Source organism: Hipposideros armiger, unplaced genomic scaffold (genome assembly GCF_001890085.2).
Source record: "Hipposideros armiger isolate ML-2016 unplaced genomic scaffold, ASM189008v1 scaffold_135, whole genome shotgun sequence".
NCBI lineage: Eukaryota > Metazoa > Chordata > Mammalia > Chiroptera > Hipposideridae > Hipposideros > Hipposideros armiger.
In genome coordinates this window covers 990900-1012356 of record NW_017731485.1, presented here as the reverse complement: position 1 = coordinate 1012356, position 21457 = coordinate 990900, and the positions used below count along the sequence as shown (strand labels likewise).

Genomic DNA, 21457 nt, shown 5'->3' with positions numbered 1-21457 from the left:
ACACCCCCACACCCCCACTCCCCCGCCATGCCGGCTCCCAGGCCTCCCAGCTGCTCCTTTCTCACTCCTGCCCCAGGTGTCCAGCAGGCTAATGCCTCCGCCAGCCAGTGTCCCAGCTCCTCCCCCTCAGTCACTCTGTAGCCCAGGACAGTGGTCCTCGACTGGGGTTCTGCGCTGTTGTGACTGGGGGTACGGGGACTACCCTTGGCATCTAGTGGGAGAGAGGCCACGGGAGGTGCCAGATGTCTAGACGCACGGCCCACCCCCACCACAGACTGTCGAGCTCCAGGTGCCTGGAGCCCGGGGTGGGCACCCCCGTCCAGCACAACAGCACACGGGGCTCACACACACCATCTCTTGCCAGAGCGAAAGTGTCCTCCCATCCCTCTGACGGCAGAGTGGCGATCAGGTCAGGTCATCACCCCCAGCCACCAGCATGAACCCTGAGGACCCATGTGATGGGTCCTGTGGACCTCTGGCCTCGTCTGAAGGAGTACATGGCTGGGTGGCCATTTAGAGGACATTTAACAGTTCCAAGTCAGCTTCCTGGGCTGTAAAACAGAGACACCACCGGGGTCCACCATCCCTTACCTGCGATTCTGAAATCCAGACAGCTCAGAAAACCACAGGCTTTTGGGTAAGTTTGTGGCAAACCCATCTGGCACAAAACTGACTTGAGGCCGCTTACAGGGCTTACAGCAGTGAGACGAGTTTGGATCTCCCTGCAGGAACGCCGACAGGGTTGTTCTGCAGCCGTCTCGCCCAGCCCCCACGGGAGCACCTGTTGAACAGGAGGAGATTTGGATGGTGTCACCACCACCACCGCCGGTGACACCGGTGTTGTCTTTACAGAACGGACATGAAGCTGACCTACCTAAGAGTTTGGGGTAAGGATGAAGCCTGCTCCTGGGGGGTCATGGAGGGCACAGGCACAGTGCTGTGCACAGAGTAGCCTTGTCATAATCGGGGAGCTGGTGCGCAGCAGGGGTCGAGGGTCTGAGCCGGTCAGAGGGAGGTAGGGGGTACCAGGCGCTGGTCCCCTGCTGGCGGGAATGTAAATGGCACGGCCACTGGGAAAACTGGCAGCTTCTCTAGCAGTGAAATGTCCAAGGACCACGGGATCCCGCCATTTCCCGCCCACGAATTAACTTGAGAGAAAGGGAGGGATGTGTCTTTGCGAGGACTTGTGCTGTTGCTCATAGCACTTTATTTAGTCCCCCGAAACAGAAAGCAACTCAAACATCTGTCAACAGACGAACAGAAGAACAAGTCCGTGGTGTCTGCATACAACGGAGCTCCTGGTAACGTGGACGGACCTCCATCACGCGGAGCTGAAAAAGCCAGACAAGCAAAGAGCTCGTACTGTTCACGGCCATTCAGACAACATCCTGCAACGTGCTGACACATCTGTAGCCACAGAAAAGAGGTCAGTGTTGTGTCGTGACGGGGCTGGGGTGCCAGGAAGCTTTGGGAGGCGATGGGTCTTATCTGTGATGATGGTTCGAGAGCTGTGTGCATATGCAGAACTCAGCCACCGAACATTGTTGTTGTTGTTCACATGTCCATATAAATTTTATTTATTAATTAGCTTCAGGTGTTCAGCACAGTGTACCACCGTTCACTTTAACACGCGGGGCTTGTGCATCAACCGTGCTTCCCTATAGCCGTTGTTTAAAAGGCAAAACAAATAAGACTCATTGGTCAGTCTTACATTATAGTGTTAAAAGTCCTCTTGCAAACAACCCTTTGTTGCAGCGATTCTGGTGGGAAGTGGCCTGAAGCCACCCAGTCAGCCCTGGGGTTCTGCCCCAGGGGACAGCTGGCCATGTCTGGTGACGTTTTGTGGGGAGAGCAGAACCCTGTGGGGTTAGGATTCCTTTAACCCTGGACCCACTGCCTGTAAGTGGAGAAAGCAGCCACCAGGGGGCGTACTGTGACAGATACACACACACACACAGACACACACACACACACACACACACACCCCCCCCCTCCACCCCCCCCCGACCCCACCCCCCATTTCTGGAAGAAGCTTTAAGAAGTGAAGTCATGTATGAGCGAGATTAGCAGGCTTCCCCACACTATCCTACTTAAAAAAAAAATCAGAAACAGCCAAACAAACCACCGTCAAAAACATACATTAAGGCCTCTCTGGCACTGGCCAGCAGTGGCCGGCTAGGGTCCGACTGAGACAGGAGACTGAACACGATTCTCACTGCAGCCTTGCTAGTCAGTGATAACTGCAGACGAGCCGGATGCCCATCATTAAAGTGTCAGCAGTTCTCCTCAAACGTTACAGTGCGTGGACTCGCCTGGGGAGCTTATTAAAATGCAGAGGCAGGTCCCGTAGGCCCGCGGAGTGCCCACGCTGCACAGGGAGGCTGTCGGTTCCCCAGCTGGACTGCAGGTGGCTTCAACCAGAGAGCTGTGTGCTATGCTTCTCGGTCCCCGAGCCCACCAGCTGGGAGGGGCCAGGGCTGGTCCCCGCTCCTTCCATCCTTCGTCTGCGTGGGTTAAGACGGCTCCCTCCTGCAGTTGCATCCTAGCCCACAAGAAGAGACATGTTTGCAGGTACTGTTTACGGGGAAAAAACCCAGGGCAGTGCAAGTGCAATTGTCCTGCACCTAAGAAGAGAAAAGAAAGAAAAAAGAAGGGCAGAATCTTACAAAAGACAACCTAGACATTTTATGTCTTAAGAACTCAGCTTGGTAACTGTCAAGTTAGAAGCTCCAAGATACAGCCAGATAAGGACATGGGCTGAATTCCACTTATGGGGAAGACCCTGTGAACGTGCTGCCGCCCTCAAGGAAATTACAACCTAAAACTACAGCGGCAGTTATGCTGGTTAGATGAGCATACTCTAGATTGAAAAGCATGGGCTTCCGAATCGAATAAACAGGAGGAGATGCCTCTTTGTAAATATTAATAAGAGTGAAACAGAGAGATAAGAGAGTTAGTTACAGGGCCCTTTCCACAGGCAGAAATCTTTAGAAGTTTAACAAAATTGAGGATAAATAAGACAGACACATGGGGTTAAGACAGGTTCTAGAACAGCTCCACTCCTGCTCATCCCCCAAATTACAGAGCCCCAAACAAGTGTGGAGTAGCTTAAAAACCTGGAAGGCAGAGGTGACAGTGAGAAACCTGACCAGGCACCACTGGGGGCAGCAGTCAGGCGGGTTCAGCCAGGTAAACAGAGCCAGGGTCTCCTGGCTTGACTCCCCTCCTGGGGGCCCCACGCCTTTTAAATCGAGAGTGGGCAAAACAGTCAGGGGATAGAGAAGAGAAATTTCAGGACTCCTCGATGTGGAAATGCATGAACTGTGGTACCCAAACCCCCCGGGGAAGCTACGATTAGATTCAAAGAATAGAGAAGTGTAAGGATCGCTAAGATCATGAAAACTGGAATGTTTAAACAAGCTTTCTCTACAGAAGTTATGTCGGCTTCATCTGAAAGTTTCCTGGGAGTGATACCAGGCCTGGCTGTGCACACTTCTCCTACCAGGATTGTAAAGCCAGGACCTGTCGACGGGCCTAACGGAGGCAACGTCTCAGAAGGTAAGCGCGGATGGAATTCAGGTCACCGGCTATGGCAGGTTTGGAACAGGATTTGTGTGAGGTGGCTATGCCTCCCGTACCTGGTGTCCTGGGAAGCGGACACTGCATCTTGCTGGGAACTGCAGGCTGCTGGTCATTTTCTTGGCCGTCAGAGGGGGTAAACGGGAGGTGATGACTTTGTTTAACATGGCCATAAACATTTACTGTTTGTCCCAGCTGAAATATGACATGATGTTTGAACGGATTTAATAATAACTTTTGATCAGAAATTTGACAAAATTGGAAGCTAGAGATTCTGGTCTTTTCTAACCTGACCTCCTGCAGCTTGAACACGCCAAACAAATTCTAATAGACAAAAAAAAAAAAAAAAAAAGATTCACGAGCCTGATAGTTTTTTGTTTGATTTTTTTTTAGCTGAGCCATCCTGCCACCTGTTGGCAGCTCAGCAGCAGCTCAGCTCAGGCCTGTGTGGGAATCGAACCGGTGACCCTGTTGCTCAGAGCTTGTGCTCTTAAGCCAACTCTTAACCAACTGAGCCACTCGGCCGGCCCACAAACAAATTAGTCTTAACTTTGCCCTCTTTGGTGAAAACTGGGTGATTTTCGAGAAATGAATTATGTTTTGGCCGTACACCTCTGTGACGATTAGTCTCGTGCTGTTTGTGGGCGCCTGAGGTTTTGCTCCCACCTGTACACGGGACTGGGTCCCAAGTTCTCCTCGTTCCCTCCGATGTCTGGCTGCGACTCCCCAAACGAGCCTCCCCAGTGCTCCTCCCACCCGTTGACGTGGAATCACAGAACTAAAATGGCCCTTCCCCAAAGCCATGCCAGCTAAATTTACGAGACAGTCTCTGCCAGAAGAGCTGAAATTGTCGTGAACACAAGGACGCACATTTATCGAGCGCTTACAGGGTGAAACTGCGGTTTTCTGGAACGAGCTCCCTGGAGCCTGACCCAACCGTGGGGAGGTGCCGTCACTTCTCCTGGTTTCACAGACAAAGCAGGTTCGGGGAGGGGACGTGACTCGCTCAGGGTCACACACTTCGCGGAGTCTAACAGAAGTGGCGTTTCTGCTCCGCGCGGCTGGAGGTTAAGGATGCGTTATGTGTGTGTTTCCTGCACGAAGGGATGAGGCTCTGTGTCCCCCGAGCCGACTGCAGGGTCCTGACCGCAGAGCCTTCCCAGTGCGTGTCTAATATGCTGACATGACTGTTCTAGAAAGGCTGTCAGGAGACACCCAGTGACGGCGTGACTTAAGGGAAGTCCTTTCTGTCTCGTGGTTCAGGCCACGGCAGGCCTCACCCGGACCCCAGGCTGCCGACAACACTGTCTCCCACACGTGGCCTCCAAGGCCGTTCTGGGGGTCACCATCTGACCGGCGGGAAGGCAGGCAAGAGAGGGGGCTCACGGCCCAGTGCTCCCTCATAAGCCAGGGGCAGCAGTCGCCTAGACCACAGCCGCTGTGACCTGAGGAGCTGGCTGCACCCAGCCTCATGTGGGGCTGGCCGGATCCTCCTCAGAAGGAACCAGGTCACGTGCTGCTGGCCGGCCCCCACCTCAGATCGTTCTCTAATTTCATCTTTACGACAACTCGAACTGTGTGACGGGTGGGGACACAGGCACCCGGCAGGAAGGGACCTGCTGAAAGCCACAACGTTAGTGGAGCCAGGATGTCAGCGGACATTGCAGGCAGAGCCCGGCACCCATCGCCACAGCCCCACGCGGGGACCCCATGATGTCAATGACGATGGACCCCGGCAAGAAGCCTCTGGTGGCCCAGACGCATGCTGGTGTTAGTTTGGGTCGAGGTGGCTTTCCCAGCACCCGGTTCCACTTGAATAATCTCCAAGTCGGTGGAAGTCACGCTCCAAACTTCACCCTCCCGGTCACGGATGACCTGCTGCTGAAGTGTTTAGTGGTTAATGAAAACGGAACCCTGGCTCACCCATTAACCACCCGCTCCACACCTGCAGCCACAAGGGGCGTTGCCGGGGAGGCTGCATCCCCAGAACCCACCTTCGCACACGCTGCATGGCTTCACATGTGCTCGGACTCCGGGCAGGATTTTCCCCCGACGGACGGGTTCCCATCAGGTTTGTCTCAGAGCAGATGTTCCCCAGCTCGTTGGTGTCGGGGCCCCCCCGGTACCCCGCAAGGAAGGCCTCCTGTCATCCGGTGACGTGGGTTCCGTCTGTAGGTATTTACCAAGTTAGACATTTAAACAAAGAAACAACGATATTGATCCATTTTAAAAGAACAGTAACTGACCCCTCGCGTGTTAAACATGTTTATGAAAAACGACAGTCTTTTCCCAAAAGATTTAGTGAGAAGAGTGGCATTGTACAGGTTTGCAAATCTCTTTAATGTCTGGTTTAACAGAAGACAGTGGGACCCTGACATCTGCGTCTGCACGTGGCCTTTTGTGACATTTCATGTCCTGTGGCCTCTGGAAAATTCCAGTGGACATTCGTGAAATAATGAGAGAAAAAGGAAAACATCTTAGGATTCTGAGGACTGCTACATGGGTCACTTCCCCAAGCCTCCCTGATAAAGTTGCTCAGTATTGTGATGGTTACACCCCCTTTTTCAGGTGAGAAAATCTGGGCTTGGAGCACGTGAGTCACTCACATGAGAACGCCCAGGGAGGCTCAGACAAGTGGGGGTGGGGTTGGGGTCTGCCTGCCCCCCACCCTGCTCTTAACTCCGCTGTGTCCTGAGGCTGCCGTGGGGGCAAGGCCACCCAGGTGCGTGGGGACCGTGACTCGGAACGGGGAACCCCTTAAAAAAAACGAGGAGAAAAAAGGCACAGCCTTCGTGTTTGCAGCCACCATAAAGAGAGAGAAGAAGGCTTGACATTCCCAGTGACAACTCAGTGCAGTAACTCAGGGGCTCGGTGTGGGGAGACAGAAGGAGCCTACGGGACCAGGTGCTTCCTCGAGCATCCCTGAGCCCTCACTTGTCCCCTGCAGGTGGCATTAAGGAACTGAAGCCCAGAGTGGCTGCGTGACTTGCCTGGGTCTCACAGTGACGAGGTCAAAAAATGTGTCTTGTTCTCCTCCCACGCTGGGCTCTCGTCCCCCCTCGCCTGCTGGTTGGGAAAACTCACCTACGTTGTCAGAGGGTACGGTTTGCTCTCTTCAGCTGTTGCAGGCAGCCACATTGCAGGGGGCGTGTGTGGGTGCGTGATGGTGTGTTTCTAAAAGACTAGACAATTCGGGGTAACACCACCTCCCACAGAGCTCAGCTTGGATTCCAGACCGGGAGGGGTGTGAGCTGTGGACACAGGCTGACACCCCAGCAATCCTCGGACACCAGCTGGGGTCCTATGATTCCACTCACTCCTGGCCACTCGCTCCTGGCCCTATCTACCTGGAGGCAGTGTCAAGTCCCCCAGGGTGAGGGCTCAGCCCTACAAGACTGTCCCCACTTGAGATGCCTGGCTTTTGTCTGGGAGCCCCGGAAAGGGGGCTGAACTGACAGTGGTCCCTGTCACTGCCGCTGAGGCAGTCGGGCTGCAAGTGCTCTCCTGGGACTTCCCTCTGTCCCCTGCCGCCCCCGCCTGCGTCTCTCCTCCCCCTTCCTCCAGCTGTCCCAAGCTCGCCTGTCCCCAGAGTGGAGGCGGGCCAGTGGCAGAGTGGGTGAGTGAAGCAGGAGGCCCTGGGCCCCAGTGCCCTCCCCATCCCCCCGCCATGTCCCGCACCCATCAGGTGAGGGCCCCATGGAGGCCGTGGGTGGAGCACAGGGGCCTGCCTTGAGTTCAAGTTCAAGGGTTCGGGGCTGGGTCCGGCCTCTCCTCTGTCCCTGGAAGATCATTCTCACTTTTTCTAATCCCAGCCGCATCCTGGAATTTGGAGTTTGACCTGCAAGAAAGTTCTGTCAGCAGCAGGCAGTGCAGGAGGGAGGCCGCCACTGTCCTCCAGCTCGGGCAGCAAGCAACAGGGGCCCAGGTGTCCCCTTCCCCACAGCCGCCCCTGCTGCCGCCTTCTGCCTCAGAGACACCGACAGGCTCCAGGACAGGTGGGCCCTGCGCCCAGGAAGGTAAGACTCCCCCTCCAATGCTGACTCTCCAAACTGGGAAACTGGCCAGGGCTGGACCTGTGCTGGCAGGAGAGGCTCCAGCTGTGAGTCTGGAGGGTGGGGAGGGCACAGGAGGCCCCCCCTGGCTCAGAAAAGCCTTGTCAGCGCCAGGCACATGGGCGTGTTTTGAGTGTGGGGCGGGGGTGGGTGCGGCCCAGCCAGCAGCAGCAGCCACGGGTCCCGCTCTCTCCCCTCACTAAGTTCAGCGACCCTGGCTGAGCCTCGGGTCCCTTATCTGTCAGCTGGAAAGGTGAACCTCATCCCCGCCCAGCCCACAGGTGAGGTGTACACACGGAGACCCAGCGAGATAAGGCATTTGAATTGCCATCAGCAACAAAGCCTTAGGGGCTGTAGCACTGGCCAAGGCTGCTGTGAACTGCGCAGCAAGGAGGCGTCTTCGCTGGTCCTGTGGGGCCGTCTGTCCAGCTGGCACAGCCACCGCAATTCAGGCGCGGCCTGGGAGCTCTTCAGAGACTCGCCCACGGTCTGCACCCGGTGAGTGGCGGAGCTGCGACTCGGCTCCCAGGCCGTGAGCTGAACCCCCACATCTGGGAAGCAGCTGGGACAGGGTCCCCCAAAGAGCGTCCTGGGGATGAGACTTTGGGGGGTCGCTGTGTGCGGGGTAGCGGCCAAGGCAGTCGCTTGGTGCACAAGGTTTACCGGTGCCTCCAGTGACAGCAGAATTCAGCCGCATCAGTCTGAGAGCCCATTGGCTCTGCTGAGCGATGCGTGACCGGGCAGCCCCCCATCCAGCAGCCAGAAGGTCGCGCAGGGCCAGGTTCCCACAGGCTGAAGGGGCGGGGCGGAGAAGTGAGCCGAGCGGCCTAGTTCAGGCAGGTCACAGTCCCCTAGGGGAGGCAGGGGGTCTTACCAAGCAGATGACCTCACGAGGCTTTAAAATTCCACTCCTGGGAGGGGCTGAAGCTGCAGTTGGGTTCCTTGTTGCGGTTTTGGTTTGGGGACGTGGCTGAGTGAAAGTGACTGATTTTGGCCCCATGTTTCTCTTTTTTAACACTGCTTTGGGGACACGATGTGAACGAGACGCAGTGGTGCTCGCCCTCGCTTGCTGTGCTTGGGGACAGGCAGTGGGAGGCACACAGACCGATGTCACGCATGACTCAGCCGTGGTCAGAAGTCATGTGTGTTCTGACGACAACTTAAGGACCCAGTTTAGGTTGAGGCAAAGAGAAGGATTCCTTGGGATGTGACAGTCGGGTGCTGTCTAAGGGAAGAGGAGGACTTGGTCAAGGCAGAGTATAGGGAAGAGCATTTCAGGAAGAGGGGACAGAAAGGCCAAGACCCTGAGGCCAGCGATCGTGCTCAGAGGACAGAAGGAGGCCCGTGTGAGACGAGGCTGGGCCTCGGAGAAGCTGCAGGCGGGAAAGTGGTCCGCTCGCGGCCAGAGCTGTCCTGCCGTCCAGGCCAGAGGCCAGGGCCCAGGGCCCCCAGAAGGATGCAGGAGGGGTGTCTGGAGACAGGGCAGGGCAGGAGGCAGCTGGGATGAAGGCCAGAGAGGTAAGGGGAGGGGCAGCGGGCAGGACAGCTATGCGCTGCAAGTCCTGCCCTAGAACGGGGTTAGGGGTCAGTAGATTCTGTGGTTGAGACAGAGACATGAGCCACGTTGGTGGCATGTGCAGCCCGTGGCACAGACGCTGACCCAGAGGGGGTGCTCACAGGCCGGGGGCGAGTGAGTGGGCAGCCTGCATCTCTGGCGTGAGCAGCAGGGTGGGTGCAGTTGCCGTTCAGGGAGCCGGGAGGACTGGGGGCTGCTGGCGGCCGTGGGCGCCGACGGGGATGAGTCCAGGTGGCGGTGCTGCTCGGCCGTCCCCGAGCGATGCCACGTCGGCTTGTGGACAGACAGGCCTGGGGCTGCCGTCTGTTCTCTGCAGGAATCATGAAACCAGGTCGCCGCTGAAGGGACGGGACGGGACGGGTGGAGGAGAACGGCCACTGGGTCACCCTGTGTGGTGACCTTCGTGGGCATTTGGGGAAAGCTTCCCACCTCTTGTGCTGGGAGTTTCCTAAATAGCAGAGCTGCGCTCTTCCTAGCGTCTGGGGATGGCCCGGCCTCTGCTTCCGCCCACAGTGCCCAGAATCTGTCCTCTGGGCCTTTTTCTGGAGTCCTGCCCTGAATGAGCCGTAGCACCAGCTGGGGGCCCGGCCACACATGGCCCTTGGGCCTCTCCCTGTGGCTCGAGGCCCCGTGGCTGCTCTGCCTCACACACTGGACCCCTCCCTCCACCAGCAGCCGCTCTGGGCATCCCTGACAAGAGCTGGTCAGAAGCCGGGCTTGTGGCTGTGACGGGGGCAGCTACCTCCATAGCAGGCGCCATAGAGCAGTGGCTGGAAAGGGTGTGAGCGGACGCCACCTGGGAGGTGCAGGCTGTGCCAGGCTCATCATCGCCCTGGAATTCATCTGCCAAAGGTCCACGTGCCGGGTGGGGTTAGGACCTCGCGGGTCAGTCATTTACCAGCGGTGTGACCTTGGGCCTGGGCCTCAGCTTTGTTCTCCATGACTGACCTCCTAGGGGTGCTGTGTGCTGCACGTGAGCTGTGCTCACGTAGGTGGGGCTGGCATCAGCCTGACCACAAAGTCCACGCCCTGTTGTTGTTTTAATGGTTTTAGAAGAAGAACCAAGGATTCTAGAACTAATCACGTTATGCAGTGAAGGTGCTCAAACCTGGGACACATGTCTGGCCATTGTCCCCATTTCATAGACGGGGAGCCTCAGGTGGCTTATTTGCCCAAGAATCTGGTAGAGACGGTGATGGCATTTGAACTGGATGGTGCGGTCCTGACGTCCCCATGCCCCGTCACCACACAGCTCCTCCTCGGAGGGCGTTCTGCCTGTGGCTAAAGCTGGTCACTCGATGGTCACTGTGGCCTGTGGTTGGTGCAGGCCTCTTGCCTAGGTTCTCTGTCCCCGTCTCTGCGCCTGTCCCATCCTTTGTCCCTGCTGACGCGTTTGCTAGTCAGCAGCAGCTGTGCCCGCGTCCTAGCCGAATACTTGACAGCTTTGTGGGTTTGAATGTGTTGAATATACACGGATGGCTTTATGCCATCAATCTTGTTCCGTTACTTACTTTTTCTTTCGTTATGAAATGTTTCTGATGCACAAAAGTTATAAAGAAGAATGCACTCCCCACCCCACCCCCCAGCGGACGCACACACAGGAGTGAATGCTGTCACAGCGCCCGCCCCTGGGCTGTGGAAAATTCCCACATCTGCAAACGGAAGAGGGTGACGGCCTCCCGGCGGTTTGGCTTCCTTTTGTCCTTTGGCCGGTCGTTGCCAGACCCACGGGCAGGGCGCTCTTGCAAACAAACCCATTGTTACCAGGGACGGTCCCTCACAGGAGGCCAAGCAGGACCCACCCAACCTGCCCTCCTGGGGCAGCGCCAGGGCCCAGGGCGCCGGGGGCCATTTCATAGCGCAGCTCTGGACACACACGGTGCCCACGAGGGCGGGGGCCGGGTCTATCCCCTCACCACTTTGTCTCGGTGCCTCGCACAGAGCCTGACACACAGCTGATGCCTAATAGGTGTTTATGGAAAAGAAACAGAGACAGGGAGCAAAGGAGTGAAGCAGAGGAGAGAAAGAGGAAGAGAGGGAGGAAGGGGAGAGGAAGGCGGACCAGCCAGTATGGACCCGGGCTGGAATCCCACCTGTGCCGCTAACTGTGACCTGGAAGCCAGTGGCACAGACGGGACCTGAGCCAGCTCACTTTCCCCTCTTCGTGCCTCGTTTCCCGCCTGTGGAACCGAGGTGTGAGGTTTGCCTTGCCGGCAGGTGACGGTGAGGAGGACGAGTGTGACATGAGCTCCATGCGTGGCACTTTGGTAAATGGTGCCCATGGATTTGCCGAACAAGGGGCACCTGTGAGGTGGCCACCACGTGGCCGAGGTGGCAGAACTTAGGCTCCATGGCTTTTCCGGTCCGTGCCTCACCGTGGAGACGCGGCCGGGCCCTCCGGGCCCCTGGCAGGGCCCCCACCTCCGAGGACCCAGGAAGAGCTTGAGGCTGGTGCCAGCCTGCCTGGCGCGGTGATGAATAAGCTGTTTATCTGCTCCCACCCTCTCGGTGCCAGGCAGGCAGAGGCCTGGAAGGGGCAGCGGGGGCGCAGCTGGGGACAGGAGGGCTGGCTCGCCAGCTGCCCGCCGCCATCCTCCCTCCTTCCACCCCCTCCTCCCTCTTAGACCTGCAGGTTCTAGAACAGTCTGCCCCGCTCCCCAGCTCAGCATCAGTCTCCACCGTAAGCTGCTTCCTGCGCCCCTCGTCCTCATCATCCCTAACGTCCCCTGTTTTGGAAGCAGCAGGTTGAAGCATTTGAAAATGCAGGCTCTGAAGTCAGGCGCTGGGTTCGAGTCTCAGCTCTGCCGCTCGTCAGCCGCGGGCCGCCGCCTCCTTGCTTGTGAGGAGCAGTAAGAACATACCTAAGAGGGGCTTGCTTCACCCTCGAGACCCTCCAGGACCCTCCAGCGTCCTCCCCGCGTCTCCAGAGCTGCCTCTCCCCGTTAGACCCCAGAAAGCCCCAGAGCTGCAGCGTCTGCCCCCTTCCCACCCTCTCCCTGTGCGAGCTCTCAGGCTCCATGAGCCCGGAGCGGGTTCGTGTCATCCCATTCTACAGGCGACTGAGGCTGGGGGGACCGGGGGTTGGGGGTCTGGGCTGGAATTCGGGCTTCCAGCCAGCACTCTGGCCTTAGAGCAGGGGAGGAGCCCAGCACTGGCACGTTTGTCTTCCCTCCTCCCCGCTGTCTTCTTTCTGTCCTTTGCCACAAATGTTCTGGCTCAACAGTGGCTGGGACATGGCCACCGCGTCCCGGGTCTGAGATGCTGTGAGCACCCCCCCAGCAGAACAAGAGCAAGGCCCAGGCCAGGGAGACGCACTCAGAGCTCTCGCGGGCCTGGGAAGGGAACGTAGGCTCACTGAGCCCCCGAGGCCTCATCTCTGAGTGAACAGCCAGCCTCTTGTAAACCTCTGCGTTCGTTCTCAACTCGGGGACGTTGGTGTCTGTCAGCTGAGGGGAGGGCGCTGCTGTTGTGAAAGCCACGTGTTTTCAGTGGGTCTCCCAGGCTAGGAGACCGCAGGGCCAAATTCCTTCTGGAGGCTCCAGGGAGAAGCTCTTCGTTTGCTTTTTCTGGTTTCTAGCCACCACCTGCATTCCTTGGCTCGTGGCCCTATCACTGCATCTGTAAAGGCAGCGACACCGGTGGGCTTTCCCTGCGAGGTCTGATTTCCTTCCCGCTTCTAAGGACCCCTGTGAAGGCACTGGTGCCACTCAGGTGGTCAGGACAATCTTCCTGTTTTACGGAGAGCTGACTGGCGGCCTTAATTCCATCTGCCGATTTACGTGCTCTTTTCCATGCAAGTTCATATCCATAGGTTCCCGGGATAAGGATGTAAACATCATTAGGGGGACGCAGCTGTGCCCACCCCAGGAACCCCCCTGAGCACAGCTTAGAGCACAGTTCCAAATGTGGATTCCAGGGCCAGGTTTGCCTTTGCTCTCAGCTCTGTCTACCTTGGGCAAGTTAGCTAATGTCTCTATGCCTCAATTTTGCCGACTGCGACATGATACAATAACAATAGTTCCCGCTCTGCAGGCTTGTAAAGCCTTGGAATGATGCCTGGCGTGTAGTAGGCATTATGTAGACACTTATTAAAAACATACAAATCTGTGGGCCTGTCCGGGATTGGAACCGGTTCTGCCTGGCCGAGCCTCCCACAAAATCATTGGCTTGGCCTGCACCCAGCTGTGAGGTGCAGGGACCCAGAGGCGGGTGTCCTGTTTCTCCCTCATGCCCGGACATGTGCTTATTAAGTGGGAGAGGGGTGAAACCATCTATGCTATGTGCATACTTCTTCAGATTTTATCAAATGAGTGAGTGCACTGGTAGAAACCAGCTATGGAGTTGATGTCACTTCCCTGTAAATATTGACTGAGCGAAGGAGGGAACGGCTGGGTGGATGACTCTACCCGCAGACCTGTCTCCATTGCACACGCCTCCACGTGTGTCGTCTTGCGCGGCTTTCCCAGGCGGCGCCTCGGAGAGGGTGAGAAGGGTGGTCGGGCGTCTGACTCACATCCCCTTCCACAGGCCCGAGGGTCTCAGCACCATGGACAGCGGCCCCAGCAGCCCCCCACCCACACACTCTGATCCCCTGGAGGCATTTCCCCAGAGGAGCCTGGAGGCAGGTGACATCGCAGTGCTGGTTCTCTACTTCGTCTTCGTCCTCGCCGTGGGACTCTGGGTAAGCCAGGCCAGAGGGAGGCGGGAGGGGACACACTGTCTCAGGGTCACGCAGCGATCAGAACCTCCCAGGGCTCGCTGTGTCGGGTGCTGTGCTGGGTGCTTGCATTCATGTTACCTCCTGGAACTTGTACAGGTCCTCGTGAAGAAGGTACGGAATCTTTTTTTCGTTTTTTCCCTTTAACCTTTATGTCGTAATTACGTGTTTAACACCCTGTTCTGAGATGGAGCGGCAAGTTTCTGCTTCTGTCTGTTAAAGTCTTGTGTCCCTTTGTCCGTTTGTTTCCGATAGAAGAGCCCCTCTCAACCTTTCCTTGCAGTGCAGGACTTGTGGTGATAAGCCTCCTCAGCTTTTGTTTGTGCGGGAAGCCTTTGCCACCCTTCACGTGTGAAGGGTAACTTTGCTTTCTACGGATGTACTATTCTTGGCTGGTGGCTTCCATCTGTCGTGTGTTGACTCTGTCTTCCCTCTCTCCCTGGCCTGTAGGGTTTCTGCTGAGAAAACCAATGATAACCTGATGGGCTTCCGAGTAGGTTACTTTTAGCCCCTGGCAGCCTTGAGAATTGTTTCTTTGTCATAAACTTTGGACAATCTTAATATAATGTGTCTTGGAGAAGGTCTTTTTATGCTGAGATAATTAGGTGTTCTGTTAGCTTCTTGTCCTTGAACGTCCAGTTTCTTCTCTAGGTTTGGGAAGTTCTCATTAGTTATTTAAGTCAGATAGTTCTTGTAGGGTTCTTTTATTTAAAAACAAGACAAAAACAAAAAACAAAAAAAACTTTAGCCATCTGTCTCCTTCCCCCTGAATCATTTCTAGATTTCTGTCTTTCAGTTCACGGATTCTCTCTTCCACGTGGTCTGCTATATTTCCAGTGCGCTCTAATGCATTTTCCATCTCATTTATTGAGTTCTCCAGCATTTCTGTTTGATTCTCTTTTAGTTTCAATCTCTTTGTACTCTTCCTTTGATTAATTTTATTCCTGAGCTCATTGAACTGCCTTTCTGAGTTTTCTTGTATCTCGTTGAATTTCTTCATGCCTGCTATTTTGAATTCTCTATCATTTAGATCCCAATCATCTGTGACTTTGAGTTTGGTTTCTGGACAAATGTCATTTTCTCTATGTGTTGCCATGTCATCTTGGTTGTTCTTGCTGCTGGACGGGTTGTTCCTCTGCCGGTGCATTTGAAGCAGTGGACACTTTTCTTATTCAAGCACCTTTTAACTTTAACAGTTCAGCGGGGTGATAATTAGAGGTCCTGTCTTTTGTTTTCCAGCAGGTGGTGCTGCAGTGCAAGTTTTTGTTTTACCTGAGTTTCTTGTGCATCGGTGTGGGTGGTGGTGGGGGGGGGTGCCCCTGTGGTCGTGGAAGTCACTGCCTGGGTGACAGAGGTGGCGGGTGTCCCCACTGTCCTGGTTGGCTGGTCTCAGGGCACCACCGCCATCACGGTGGGGCATGTGGCCGGCTGGGACGAGCCAGGTTCATGGGCCCACCTCGCTGTTACCTGACTTTTTATGGCCGTCGGTACCACTGGGCTACAGCTGGGAGGCCATAAATCTTCTGAAAAACTACAAATCAAACCAAATGTATTTGATGTCCCACTTTGTAGCCTGCGGCCAAGGCCGCCTCGGGCTGCCTCTGCTGGTCGATGTTTCCCTCACGCTCTGGCCTTCTTTTGTTTCAGTCCACAGTGAAGACCAAGAGAGACACAGTGAAGGGCTACTTCCTGGCCGGAGGCGACATGGTGTGGTGGCCAGTAAGTGGGTCAACTAATGTCACTTGTGCAAGAATTTTTAGCTGCTGGTGTTCTGTCTAGTGTTTCCTATCTTAGGGCTCTTTAGCTGCATGTGCTGTGGGAGTCACAGTCTAAACTAGAGAAGGCTTAGCTCCAACTCAAATGTATTTAATCAAGAAGAGAATTTCTCAGCTCACTTAAGGGAAGAGCTAAGGTTGGCTGGTTTCAGGAATGGCTGAGTCCAGGGGCTCAAATGATAATTATTAAGACCTGGTTTTCCCCTCTATTTATTCTTTCTGTATCTACCTACCTACCTATCCATCCATCCCTTCTTCTGGACGGAAGCTTTTCCCAAATGGGCCCAACGTCATGTCAAAAAGACAGTTTGAGACCCTGCATTCTCTCAAGCTGCAGCCCAGCATGGGAGACCACCTGCCTCCAGGGCAACCTCCCTGGAAAACCTCTCAGCTCCGATGTCCCATGCCCATCCGGTGCCAATCATTGTGCCCAGGGAGGTTTGATGTGCTGACTGGCTCAAGCCTGGGTCACACGCTCCAAGCCTAAGCTGGGTGGTGGGCACCCTCCCCTGAGGCATGTGATGAGAAGTGAGAGGGCTAGGGCCTAACGGAGAAGTGAAGGCCTTTCCGGTATTGTATTTTCAAGTGGGTCTCAGGGTATTGGCGCGCACACGCACATGCATGTGCACACACACACGCACGCATGCACACATGCACATGCACACGCACGCACACACATATGCACACAAACACGCACGTGCACGCACGCACACACTCATGCACGTGCATGCACACCCACGCGCGCGCACGTGCATGTGCACATGCGCTCGCACACACACACGTGCATGCACAGGCCTCTACTTCATGGACCCTGGGTATGTGGTTGGGGATAATGGTTTTACTATTAACCCCCAAAACACCACAGGCCCCCTGATTCTCATCTTGAAGCACTTCCTACAACACCTGTCATCCTTCCCTCCAGGGACGCTGCATACAGTTGTTCACGTCATACACTGCACAATCCAAGGGATCACAATTCAGATTTTAGGCATCACAGATATGCATGTTTATTATGCTAGTTTCTGATAGGCAGAAGTAAAGGAGTCTCGGGGAAGGAGAATCTTTTTCTAATTTGAAAAAGGTGCCAGACAGGCGAGGAATAGCTGTCTTCCCTTCTTTTGTCTTTGTCCCTTTGGAGTGTGGGAAGAACTGGGGGTGGGGAGAAGGCACCCCAAACCTTGGCTGCAACATATGACCTGTCTGTCTCTCCACAGGTAGGTGCCTCCTTGTTTGCCAGCAACATTGGAAGTGGACATTTCGTTGGCCTAGCAGGCTCGGGCGCCGCTGCGGGCATTTCTGTAGCTGCTTATGAATTTATTGTGAGTATGTGGCCAGGTCACCCTCTCCCTGACGGGCAGAGCCTGGGGGACAGCTATGGGAGTGCCCTGCGCTGTCCAAATGAGCGACACTTTCTGAAAAAGCAAACAGGAAGCACTAGCACCCCTGGTCAGCACGAATCAGTTTGACCTGCCCGGCTGCGCTGGAGGGGGACCCATAGGCCAGGAGCCCAGCAAGCAGGGGTGTGGGGAGAGGGCTCAGGGCCCCACTGCTGGGTGCAGAAGGCAGAAGGCGTGCTGGGACTGGAAGGTATTTCTGTGTGGTAGATGCCAATTGGCCGTCACAAAGATTACGTGGTTCAGTGGCTCTTGACCTTTCGGCCACCCCACAGACACCCAAGAGATGGGACACACTGTCCAGTGTAGCAGGGGTCATTCAGTATGCAATCTTCAGAGGGGGAGGGGACGCACTTATCAAGTGATCATCATCTTCACGATAACTAACTTTTTAGTACTTACTCTGCACCAGACTTAGGTGCGTTACATCCATTATAATGTTACGGGGTTTCACGACCGACTAGAACGAGCTGTGTGACCATGGGCCAGTGGCTTACCCTCTCTGAGCCTCATGTGTAAAATAGGCACAATGGCAGTGTGCCTGCCCCCTGGAGTCACTGTGAGGATTAAAGGAAGTGGCACCTGTGAAAGGGGCAGAGGGGGAGCATCCTATGACGGGGTTTCCACAGCGACCCAGGGAAGCTCTGCCGCTCCCTCTCGCTTCACAGCCCTGTGTGCCGTCGCCCACCGGCCGCAGCCTTGTTCTAACCACTATCCCCCGTGGCAGTGGGGACCCCTGGTCTCGGGGCTGGCGCAGGTGTAGGAGGTGCTGAGCTAGGAGTCGCAGAGAAGCTTCTGTTTTCAGTCATCCCTCCTCCATCCCGTCTCCCATTTGAACATGGACACATGACGGCAGCGGGAGATGGACTGAGCGGCACTGGCCGCGGGTTACCTGGGGCGCTGGCCGCCCGCGGGCAGCTGGTGGGGGCGGGGCCGGGGCCGACTGTGTCTCTCCTGCAGGGTTTGTTTTCCGTGCTGACCCTGGCCTGGATCTTCCTCCCCATCTACATCGCAGGGCAGGTGAGTCGCACGCGTCTGCCCGCCCCCTCCGCCCGCGCACACCCATGGGAGAGCCCCTCTGAGGTCCCAGCACTGGAGGGACGATGCGCCAGGGAGACAGTTAGGAACCTTGTCCCTAGTGGTCCCCACCTGGTAACAGACGTCAGAGACACGCATGGGGTTTTCGGAGGCTGGAAGAGCTGGGCTCAGAAAGGTTTTTTTGTAAAACGCCAAAACACAAACATAAAACGCAGCATGGCTTCCGTGTCTAACAACACGTTACTGCCTTTAACTAAAAAGAAGAAAAAAATTAAAAATATGACTCAGTGATATTTTTCCTTCTTTTGCTACAAAACGATAATTATTTCTGGCTGATGTGAAATATCATAATTTTTGTTACCAAATAATGCTGCTTTAGTCTTTTTGAAAAAGTAATTTTAAAAAACTTTTCCGATCTTATGGACAGCTTTCAGTCACCTGTACTCTCCAGACTTAATTCTGTTTTAGATATTCTGCTCCAAGGTCAGAAAGGTCTAGAATTTTTCACATTTATGTCCGTAACCCACAGAGCAGACTTTTGCCAGAGCAGGGTAACGCTCGTCAGTGCCCATCAAGAGAATTGCAGGCCAGCCTCGCTCACAAATACGGAGAACAGACTAGCCTTCCGGGCCCCTCTGCCAGCTCACGCGTTCAGCCACTCGCTGAAGCAGCACTGACGGGGCTGTGTGCCAGCCCCCGACAGCCGCCCCCCAGCAGGCTCGCTGCTCCCCAGGCCTGTGCGGTGCTTCCCCGCGGCAAACCCTTCCTTGTCCTTCATCCCCTGGTGCCACAGGCCTCCCTGAAGCCACAGGCCCCTCAGGAGCCCTTCCCGACCCGTCTGAGAAGCGGAGCCTCCTCCATTGGGTTTGCATTGGCTTATGTGGTTATTAAGTTGGGGTGTCTCTCCCTTTCAACTGTGTGTGTCTGCCGCTAGACCAGGGTCCTCCAGGTCCGCAGCAGTGACGTGCTGGGCCGGACGCTTCTTTGTTTAGTGTGTGATGGGCTGGCGGGTATGTCCCCGGCCTCTGCCCGCGAGATGCCAGCAGCACCTTCAAAACGGTGGCAGCCGGCACGTCTCCAGACATCGCCACATGTCCCCAGGGAAGGTACAGAGCCTCCGGGTGGAGAGCCGCTGCCCTGGGCTGACTGTGGATCTGTCCCGTCCGTCAGACTGAGCTCCAGGGGGCAGACCCTGGGTCTGCAGCAGCGCCTGGCACGTCGCAGGTGCACAATAAGTATTGGTTGAAATGACTCGGTAGCAGGGTTTGCATGAATTCAGAAGTGAGATGAGGAATGAGCCGGCACCCCAAATAAAAGGCACCTACGAGGGCCAGGTCCCTAAGCAAGGGTCACCAGAGTTACCCTCTCCGTCCCTGTCCGAGACCTGTGCCTCACAGAGGAACGCTTGTTGGCTTGAGGTCCCGGAGTCTAGATCTGGCGTTGTCTGAACCCCATATCTGGGGGTAGAGTGGGGGTGAGGTGGGGAAGGACATGCCTAACCCCAAGAAAGTGCCACCCAAGTAATGGTTCTCGGGAACATGGCCCAGTCCTTGGGGTGACCCGTGTGGTGATGACACCTCGCTTTGGACCACTCACCCTAGGGTGTGAGGGACTTGCCATCATTCACTGTCGCCTGGTGGGACGTGTGTGCGGCCAGCATGGTTTACGATAGAATCCCCTGCTTTTCGAGGTGATCTGGCTGAAGGGTCACAGCAGGGCAACGCCGGGTTTGGAACATGGACAGATGGAGGTGCTGGCGGTGACTTTAGGTGCTGGGCACGGGGCCGCCGCAGTGAAGCCACCTCCTTCCCCGTTGCTGCCCTCTTCTCCTCCCTTCTTGAGTCTCCCGTTGACATTCCAAGACCACCTGTGCTTCTAAGTGTGTGTTGGGGGGTGGGGAGGGCTGGTGGCTGGGGCCATGTGCCCCCAGTCAGCCGGTGGGTGGTGAGATGTCCGCTCTGTCCCCAGGTCACCACGATGCCAGAATACCTCAGGAAACGCTTTGGCGGTAACAGGATCGCCGCCAGTCTGGCTGTGCTCTACCTGTTTATCTACATCTTCACCAAGATCTCGGTAAGGCCGCCCCTGTGGTGTAGTTACTGCGTACTGCTGGGGTGCCCCCCATGCTCGTGGGCCAAAGGGGGTGGGGGAGCCTGGGCAGGAAGTCAGAGGAAAGGTAGGGGAAGGAGTCCTCGCCCCCTCCTGCCAAAGCCTTGGCAGCATCTCAGGCTGGTGCAGGTCAGTGACGGGGAGAGCCCTTGGTGGGGCCGGGACCAGCTGTTACCCAGGTGTGCTGCTGGCCCACAGAGCCGGCCCCGCTGACCCTCGGATGAGCAGTGCCTCTCGCCGTGCTGTCTCGTCCTGCGGAAGGGCACAGGCAGAGAGGCTCCGTCAGTCCCGCAGTGACCGGCTCGGTGCCGTGAGGACGCCTGGGGAGGAGCTCGGAGGAAGGGGTGGCATTCCAGAAAGACGGGCTGGACCGTGCAGAAGCCTGGGGCGTGGGTGACCTTGACCTGGCAGGGGGACAAGTTGCACTTCAGAGTGTCTTGGGGACCGGGGACGGAGTGAGGAAGGAAATGAGGCCGAACGGCAGGCAGGTCAGGAAGGGCCTGGCAGGTGACTCCACCGCATTTATTCAGACGCCTCGGGGACAGTGGGGACAGCGCAGCACTTTCACGGGGAGCAGGAGGGGGGCTTGTGTGAGGGGGTTTGACAGAGGGGAGTGTGGCGGCTGGCGTGGCGGAAGGCCAAGAGGGAGCCAGGAAGACACTGAGGCAGCGTTAGCCCAGAGAAGCGGGTCTCAGACGTGACCGTCCCCAGGGCTCCCGTCTGAGATCCCGCGTCTGGGAAGAGGTGATGAAGAAAGGACGATATAGGGCTCGTCTGTGTTTGCAAGAATCTGGGCTGGGGCTGAGTCTAAACTAAGGGAGCCTATGCTGCACGTGCTCATTCACTCATTCACTCACTCATTCGTTCACTCACTCATTCGTTCATTCACTCACTCATTCACGTGTCCCTCGTGCTTCTGCAGGTGGACATGTATGCGGGCGCCATCTTCATTCAGCAGTCTTTGCACCTGGATCTGTACCTGGCCACCGCGGGGCTGCTGGCCATCACAGCTGTGTACACTGTCACAGGTATGACCAAGTAAGGGGATGCTGGGAGAGGCGGGGGGCAGAGCTGAGGGCCACCCCCGGTTTTCTTGGCGCCTCTTCTGCTGTCCCAGGGTGTTAGGACATTTGTTCATTCAACCTCTGTTTGTTCCCTCGGAGGAAATGATTTCTCTGGGCTGTTGTTCTATGGACGAGGGTTGCCCGATGAGAAGG

At 56.2% G+C, this 21457-nt stretch overlaps 1 protein-coding gene and 1 long non-coding RNA gene across 8 annotated transcripts in view; both read left to right on the top strand.

The window, feature by feature from the left end:
- Positions 1-83: 83 nt before the first annotated feature.
- LOC109386553 (uncharacterized) lies at positions 84-1307 on the top strand. The gene is made up of 3 exons (XR_002124802.1): positions 84-637; positions 729-887; positions 1215-1307. It is a non-coding gene; the product is annotated as an uncharacterized LOC109386553 (long non-coding RNA).
- A 1226-nt stretch (positions 1308-2533) lies between these two features.
- Positions 2534-21457, top strand: part of SLC5A11 (solute carrier family 5 member 11) — a 33005-nt gene continuing 14081 nt past the window's right edge. Inside the window, exons 1-11 of one of the 7 annotated variants that reach the window (XM_019649836.1) lie at positions 5554-5650; positions 5937-6147; positions 6527-6678; positions 7392-7595; positions 7906-8129; positions 13735-13888; positions 15572-15643; positions 16914-17018; positions 18054-18113; positions 20100-20204; positions 21163-21268. In XM_019649836.1, coding sequence (XP_019505381.1) covers positions 6598-6678; positions 7392-7595; positions 7906-8129; positions 13735-13888; positions 15572-15643; positions 16914-17018; positions 18054-18113; positions 20100-20204; positions 21163-21268 — 1111 coding nt within the window. In that variant the 5' untranslated portion in view covers positions 5554-5650; positions 5937-6147; positions 6527-6597. Of the gene's footprint in view, positions 3559-5553; positions 5651-5936; positions 6148-6526; positions 7265-7391; positions 8130-8153; positions 9150-13734; positions 13889-15571; positions 15644-16913; positions 17019-18053; positions 18114-20099; positions 20205-21162; positions 21269-21457 lie in introns of those variants that run through there. The other 6 variants (XM_019649835.1, XM_019649839.1, XM_019649837.1 and 3 more) reach the window with 6 other exon arrangements.